At 39.7% G+C, this 8,550-nt stretch overlaps 1 protein-coding gene across 1 annotated transcript; it reads right to left on the bottom strand.

Annotated features, from left to right (window-relative positions):
• Nucleotides 1-3,606: 3,606 nt before the first annotated feature.
• On the bottom strand, nucleotides 3,607-8,349 carry LOC120442755 (C3a anaphylatoxin chemotactic receptor-like). The gene is made up of 2 exons (XM_039619937.1): nucleotides 8,159-8,349; nucleotides 3,607-4,747 (listed from the first exon to the last, which is right to left on the bottom strand). Exon 2 carries the CDS (start codon nucleotides 4,731-4,733, stop codon nucleotides 3,687-3,689), a length of 1,047 nt encoding a protein of 348 aa, XP_039475871.1. The 5' UTR covers nucleotides 4,734-4,747; nucleotides 8,159-8,349; the 3' UTR covers nucleotides 3,607-3,686.
• Nucleotides 8,350-8,550: the final 201 nt, after the last annotated feature.

The following is an 8,550-nucleotide window of genomic DNA, read 5'->3' on the forward strand; positions in this document are numbered from 1 at the left end:
GTAAGTAGTTATATATTTCTTGCCTTATCTATTTTTGAAGAGGTTTTTCAAGCGGCCATGCAAAAGTTATCTATTTACACATGAGTCACTGTTAGAAACACATTTCAGTTTCTTTTTAACATTATTACGAACATACACTGCAATTAAAGCTGATAAACTCGTTATTAGAAAGTATTTAACTCCTTGGTGTGAAGGGGGGTGTTGAAGGTAGACTGGTACACCCTGACACTAACACAGAGCATAACCAAGGAGCAGCTGCCTTAGGAATGTGTGGGGGTTATGGGAGGATGGTGTTCCTGTATTTGTGGTCCCGCAGCAAGGTACAGACACTTTAAGGCTGACCCCACCCTAGAGGAAAAAATGTAGAGATAAAACCTATCTGTAACACCTGCAGAACTAGGGAAGACTTTTCTCATACAGCACAAGACCCCTGACTGGAGGACAGGTACGATTGCCATGCGGAAAGGCCACAAGGAGGACTAACTAGGGAGGGCTAAAGTTTAAACCATGGCCTCTCTCCATTGATAGCCAATCACAAGTATTTTCTGTTTTGAATATATTATTTTAGTTATGAATTGTACAGGACTTCTGGGTGTGCACACTGCTTGACACTGAGAAGTCCACAGCTGTGTCCTGGGCTATCGAAAAACACAGCTAGTTGCTAGTCAATACAATATGCTGCCAGATCCCAGAATACACGTGTATGTTACAGTCACAGCTTTTCTTTAAGTCTCAGCATTTTCCTTCCTTGTTTTTATGGGTATTTCTCCAAAACATGCATTAATCATTCTTGAGAATTCTGCATTGGTAGCAATGCAATGCATCATTATTTCACAGGGGAGTATTATCAAGATGTGACAATAGCAAAAGTGGCCAGTAGGTGTCACTGTCAAGCTTGGTTTCAGATTGTTTTGAAACTATTGCATAACGGCTTTGAATGTGTCATTTTTTTTCACAAAGCCTTGCTTTGCTCATTACTGGGAAACACTGAAGTTGCTCCAAGAACAGGTGCATGATCACTTACAGATAAATGGGGACCAAGGACAGGAATCCAGGATGAGTCCCAACTTATTCATTCATCATGTTTTTCTTTATAATTGCTTTGAAGAAAAAAGAAACATTTATGTCACAATAAAAACCTAAAAAATCCCCTTTAACCCTTTAAAAAAATCTGAAGTAGTCCCAGTTTGAAACTGAGCTGCAATGACAATGATCTCAAACACACTGACAATGGAGTAAAAGCATACCTGTGTTTTATGATGCAAATATATGGTCACAAATATAATTTGTTTTACCAGTTAATTGGTGAAGAGGTCTTGCTTACTTTAGTATTAAAAAGAATTTTACATGGGTTTATGGAAATGTAATTGTGCAGCTTTGCCACAAGGGGGAACTAAAGCTGGGTATGGTAGGCTGATGACCTGACAACAGATGAGAAAGAGCCTGCAGACAGAACACAACTTAGTTGTCTCATCTCTACCTTTACTGCCTAAAACAGGTTACTAGTGTGAGTTATCTAATCCAAATGCAATTCTAAAGACTGAAAACCTTTGTATGTGAATCTTAAGATATATAGAAAAGGATTCAAAGCAAACTGATCAGTGTTAACGATACTAAACAGAAACTTTTTTGTAAAGGACTCTGTGAGCTAATGCAGTTATTTTGTATATTTATAGACAGAAAACAAAGTAACCATGTGGGTTAACAGTATGATTTGGTGTTGTGGATTTTGTTACGAGAAAATTGTGGAGAAAAAGGTAAAAGAATGTGTACATGAGCATAAAGGATAAATAGATAAATCTGTTTAACAAAATGAAATAAAGGAAGGAGAACTCACATCTCCTGTATCTACCATTTGTATATAAAACAGAGCCACCTGAAGGCTTGTTTTCCTCTTTAGGCTGCTGCCCTTTAACACTGAAGCGTTTATATAAAACACCTCCCTCTGCTGGTATATGTAATGTGTTTTCTGTGATTTTAATGATTTCTCATCAAATGAGTTGTAGAACTAGCTGTTACGTTCCCCTAAAAGGGTCCAGGCGATTAGGGAAAGTAACAAAAAGTGTCCGGGTCGGAAAAAGGAGACAGAGAGGCAAAATGATTAAATTAAAGAGTTTTATTAAAGTTTCTATTAATAACTCAACTAAAAGAGACGGATAAGCCACTATCACCATTTAAAGAAACAAAACAAAACTCAAACGTCGGTCAGTAAACTGAAAAGTAAGTCAGAAAAGGGTTAGTAACCAAACACACTCCTCTCCGCCAAGCAGGAGCAAACAATCACAAGCTTCAGCTCACTAGCTGCAACCACCAAACACTCACACAGCTCACTAGCTACAAACACACAGCTCACTAGGTAAAACCCCTCACATGGCACTCTGGCACCAGAGCTCATTCAAATGAATGAAGGTTGTTGGGATTCAGAGATTCTTTTATTGCTACGATATAATCTGCCTTATGATGAATGCATTAATAACATGGTTTACAGTATTATTTTATCAGTAATATTTCTTACAGGGTTCATATTGCATTGAATATGTTTGTCATCACATTCATTCTATTCACAGGTTGAGTTCATTCTATACACAATGCATATCTGTGCTTGTTTAGAGTTGATGTTCCATCCAAGAGGGTTTTAAGCTTCACTGGTGAGAGTGTCCAGGTGATACATGTTGAGGGAAGATGAGCACATAGCAGGTTAATTGCATGCATGCTTACAATACACATATTAATCTAGTAGCAGGCCTGAGCGAAGGCCCAGTGTCTTCTGCTTCTTTTTGAGACCTGCGCCAATTCTGTCTACTTAGTGATTGATGACGAGGGTCCATTATTAGCTCTTAGAGACCCTGAAGCTTGAAGTTTATTACCTTAAAAGGCAGGTGTTATAGAAAAGAGAAGTTATGTCTGTTAAGTTATGTCTGTTTATAGTTATTAGAGATGTACAAGATATACCCTTGTCTGTAAACAATGACTGTACACAATGTATTTTTGACCTGTATTGACGTTTATGTGTGGGCGTTAATTTTCTATGCTATAAAACCAGCATTCAATGTATTTTTGACAGAGGAAGCCATATGCTGATGTTTCCTCTTCGGTGTTAATAAACTCATCGTTTGATAGCACTTGTCTGGTGCCTCCGTCGTTTGTTGTCTGGTCTGCAGTTGATCGATCTCGCTTCAAGGTCAAACAGGAAGTCACAAGACAAGAAGCACAGAGACAACAGTTCTGAAATTAGGAAGGTGAAAACAGGACAGACAGGATAAACTTAAAATTAGAGAAAAACTAGGTTCTAAAAAAAAAAGTAAAAGTAAGAAAACGTAAACACAAAACCAAGACAACCAGAAAGAAAACAATCAATTTCCACAATTTGTAAATTAAAGTACAAACCCCATGATAAATAAACACAAATACAAAAATTATTGCGAAAATCAAAACTTGGGCAAAAGACACAGGGACCGAGACAGTCACAGGTAGTATAGACTTGCTGTACAATATCACAGTAATAATATATAATATACTTAAAAAAAGAGAATGCTTTTGATCAACAATCCTAAAATTCATGTTATTAAATCAAAAGAGATTAACTGTATAATTTGAGAGGATCCATGAATTTAAAGAAAAGTTTATTTGTTAGACACAGTTAAAGTCACTATGTACAGTACAATGTATTTATCTCTTTAATCACATTACAACTGTGTGACAGACACTGACTTCTTATTGTTCTGAGTGGTTGCATTTGGAGGAACTTCTTCCTGGAAGGCAGTCTCCAAGATGTTGTGGATAGATTTGTGGACTTGATTCTTAAAATCCTGGCCCATGAACACATACAGCAGTGGATTCAGGCAGCTGTTGAGACAAGCCAAACAGATGGTGATAGGGATCCCGATAGCCAGGACATGCTCTAATGTTCCACTTGTAGCAGCAGATCTGTGTTTCTCAAGTTCAATTAGACCCATAATGTGAATGGGAGCCCAGCACAGAAAGAAAGCAATGATTATGGCAGTGATGATCTTAAAAGTGTGACTTGATTTCCTTGCCAGAGTGCTGCTTCTTCTCAGACGATGGATTGTGACGGCATAACAGGAGACGATGGCAGAGAAGGGGACTGCAAATCCCAGGAGAAAGCGGGAGACTAATGCCAGCTGAATGAAAGATGATGGTTTAAAGTCATCATGAAGGTCAAACTTGTGCAAGCAGATGGTTTTGGCTTTAGTGTCATTCATTTCCTTTGTTTCCATAAAGAAAAACCATGGAATGCTGAATATCAGATTCACCATCCAAACACACAGACTCACATAGGATGCCTTACGTACATTTCGGTGGTTGTGAGCCAAGACCGGCCACACCACAGAAACACACCTGTCCACACTGATCACCACCAGAAAGCTGACACTAACAGATAAGTTTAGAAAGCCTAAAGTGGTGTTTAGCTTGCACATGACTTGGCCAAAAGACCAATGAGACAGTAACAGGGATGTCACGGTAATGGGAAGAAGTGCACAAAAGAAGAAGTCGGCCACAGCAAGGTTGAGAAACCAAACTGCTTTAACAGTTTTCTTCATCTTGAACCCAGCCACCCAGATAACAACTCCATTCCCGAGCACACCGAGGACAGAGACCAGGGAGAGAAAAATGGCACACATAGTGTTGAGAGAATGTCTCAACTCAGCGTACTGGTAAACAGGTGCAGTGGTTGTGTTGAGTTGATGAAAAGATCTAGTGGTCATCTCCATCACTGCCTTGGGACCTGCAGTGGTATCAAAAAAAAAAGAGATAAATCCATAATGTAAAATTCATCTTTCATTTTTTGTTTCTATTACAACTAATTGCATTGAATATTTAGTCATTTTTTCAATTGGTACTTAATGTCTAGTTAGTTGTAAATAAATCTTAAACACTAACTGCTTCAATTAAACACTGACTGCATTTATCACTTGTAAGTCAGATCCCACATAGCAGACAGGTCTGGCCCGGATCTGGTCTCAAGCTGGCACTGCTGGGTGACTTCTGGCATGATAAGTGGTATGTCATCCATATATGGGCCAGGCCTGGGGTAGATGGCACTGTTTATGTGATGGCATGACACATCTGGCCCAATTGTGGTTTGGTTTATGTGGCCCAGGCTCATAGAAAACAGGTCTTCCCTGGATCCGGCATCAAGCTGGCACTTCTGACCGACTGGAGCCATGGCAGGGTGTACGTCAACCAGATGTTGGTTAGGTCTGGCAATAATGGCACTATTTATGTTCCTATTTTCCTATTTTAGTTAGAAGACCCAAATGCCATGTTGCAATACAATACAATCTCGTGTCTACCACTGGGTTGTTTGATTGATATACCTTTATTAGTCCCACAAGGGGGAAATTTCATAAGGCTGCCGACCTATTGCACGCAATGGCGGCGCCATCTTACCCTCCGACCATACATACATTACACAAAACATCACATGGGGAAGACAGGTCAGAGGGTATAACATGGAAAAGCACAACATGAGGAAAGATAAGGAGAAAAAATAACTCCCCCCAGACTGAGCTCCAACAGGGAGATCAGTTTGGGAACAGAAAAAAACACCTCTGCACATAGCACATGAAAAAACTCTTAATACACCAAAGAAACACATGACAAGCAACAGGGGCGGGTAAAGGGTGAGAGACAGCCGATTTAGACAGTACATCCGGGCCTGCAGCCTATGCGCTGGTCTCCATGATCCACCGTCAGCATCGGAAGGGAATAAGCGTCAAGGCGTTTGGAAAGGAGGGGGATGAGTGTGTGCATATCAGTGTATATGTATGTGTGTGCGTGTCCAGAGTTCAGCTGAGACAGTGTCCTTCGCCGTGCCAGGCTAAGTAAACAGTCTTCCAGCCAACCCAGGTGGCCTTGCATAGAATAGGAAGGAACAGACTAAACACAGTCTGTAATCAGGGTGTTGTTGTACAGCTCCAGCCTTGCAACCGCAGCTGGCGCCGAGAAGGTATCCACATGAAGTGAAGGTGCTTTTTACTTTAGTGCGAACAGCTTATATGAATTTCAAAGCAGTTCTACAGTCCAACACTGGTCTCTCAATCTCCCGTTGGAGAGCATGAGCCGCCATACTTGCGTTCTGTGATGTTGTCATTCTTGTGCTCAAGGAGCTGATTCTGAAAAACTCACGACAGTGTGCCTCCCCGAGATGTCATCCAATTTACGCTCAGAGATGTTATGCCGAGCGAGCCCTTCCGAGATGTAATCCAGTCTGCACTCAGAGATCTTATTCTGAGTATTCACAGCAGCCGTAGCCTTTCCAAGATCTTATCTGTGCTGCACTCAATGAGCCCATTTTGAGAAACTCACGCCTCGTCCCATCGTTTCAATTCCAGCGGGCAGCCTTGTGGAGGTTTGAACAGCCGGTTCCGCTTTCTTAATTCTTCGATAAGCCAGGACCAAGCCAGCTCCGATCAGCCAGAAGCCTGTTATCATGGTTCCGAATAGGTAGAAATCTTCAGCAGTCAGGCTCACCCAAGCCCAGACTTCTCGTTGAGAAAGGGGTGTCAATTGCATTCAGAGACCAGTTGATCAAATCCATAATTCCTCTTTTAGGTTTTAGAAAACAGACTGTGAGAGATTGTTCCAGGGAAAAGTCATACAAAAAACACGAGACTAGACAAGGACATAAGAGGCTAAGCAGGGAAGCTAAGGGAGAGGAGGAGGAGAGGAGAAAAATGCGACCGCCTTCGTCAAGAGCAAGAGCAGATAAGCTCAGGAGGTAGAGCAGGTCACCTACTTATCGGAATATGCCGTTTATTCTGCACCACATCTCTGTGCGTTCATCATTTGTTTGAAGTCAGCTCACCTCCTGTAACCACTTTTCCGAGAATACGCGCTTCTTTTGTGGTTTGGACTCCTTCTGACATTTCTTTGGAGGTGGAGGAACACCAAAGTAATTGCTTAAAGGAGCTTGCTTCTTTGACATCTGTAAGAGTTCTAAACAAATGTCTGTCCTCCTCCAGAAAATCTTATTTATGCAGGCGCGCGTTGCAACTTCTTATCTGGTGCGCGTCTTTTATTTTGACAGCGCATGCACACCTGTGGACCACTTATGTGCACCCCTGTGAATAGAGCACTTTGAGCTCTATCTACTGTTCTCTATAATCCGGGAGAATAGAAAGCGCCATATAAGAATCAGTCCATTCACTGTGTGAACAGAGTTTCGGCATGTTACTTTTGCACTATTATGTTTTTATTATATGGCTTGATCAAGGTACACATTAGGCTGACATCTGGGGCCAGAGCTGAAACTGTTCTCGGCCAGCAGAATGTTTGGTTATGTTTGCAGTTATGTTTGGTTTTAACAGGTTCATGGCTCATGTTTCTAAAAAGAGGATTATTATTATTGTTGTTATTATTATTATAATTATTATTATTATTATTATCATTGTTGTTGTTGTTGTTGTTGTTATTATTATGAACATATACAAAGTAAAACATTGAGTCAACGCACACCCCACTTTTCAGTTATTTATTTGTAAAAAATGTTTGGAATCATGTATGATTTTTGTTCCACTTGTCACGTGTACACCACTTTGTATTGGTCTTTCACGTGGAATTCCAATAAAATTGATTCATGTTTGTGGCTATAATGTGACAAAATGTGGAAAAGTTCAAGGGGGCCGAATACTTTTGCAAGCCACTGTATAAATTCAATACTGCTGGTCACATATGTTTCATTTGTGAAAACATCGAACTCTTTGACTCAGAGGGTTTTAAATTCCATATGTAGTAAATAGATGTTTTATATGAAAAAAGTAATTTGCTCATTTCACCAAATTTTACATTATTACAATACATTGGTCCTTAAAAGTCATAGTTACACACAAGAAGGCTTATTTCACCAACCTGACCACTGAGTCTACCACTCATGTCACTAAATGTAAAAATTAGTGGATCATTTGCTTTGATCAGTGTAGTTAATTTAGTCATTCTCTTGTATTTAATCTATTTAAATGTGTTTTTTTTCCTCTTTTAATGAGAATTACATTGGAATTATGTTAAAACTCACCATCTTCACAAAAGTGGTGCTCTTTCTTAAAGAAAACAGTCTAGCTTATATACTTAACCTTAACAAATTAGTTGAGTTTATTACTGACAATGTTACAGCAGCAAAATAATAAATATTATTTACCTTTAGTAAAGCTCTGTTGTTGGTTGTTGATGAATCCACTCCAGAAGAGTCACTGATCAAACTTTGACACATTAATATAAAGGAGGTATGTTCAACCCATTCTGAGAAAAAAAACCTGCTGAATTTGGCTTTCAGAAGAAGTCTGAAACCAAAATGAGATCATCTGTGTTTTCGAGTGGCTACCGTATGGGTTTTCTGTCAGCATCCTGTTTTGTAATCTAAACGAAGTCTCTTTATTAGCCGTGAAAGACGGCTGTAGTGAAACAAGTTTGAAAAAACACCTTGTGTGTCTTCAAAAAGTAACATGTGACTAAAACATCAACAGCATCAAGGTTGGATTCTTGTGGAAACATAACGTGAGGATTGAAGCTAAACTGATTTAAAAAAAAAAA

The sequence above is a fragment of the Oreochromis aureus genome, linkage group 11 (genome assembly GCF_013358895.1).
Source record: "Oreochromis aureus strain Israel breed Guangdong linkage group 11, ZZ_aureus, whole genome shotgun sequence".
Classification (NCBI taxonomy): Eukaryota; Metazoa; Chordata; class Actinopteri; order Cichliformes; family Cichlidae; genus Oreochromis; species Oreochromis aureus.

Bases quoted from the DNA above. Each gene is read 5' to 3' on its own strand.
- LOC120442755 (XM_039619937.1), bottom strand. From the start codon at position 4,733: ATGGAGATGACCACTAGATCTTTTCATCAACTCAACACAACCACTGCA.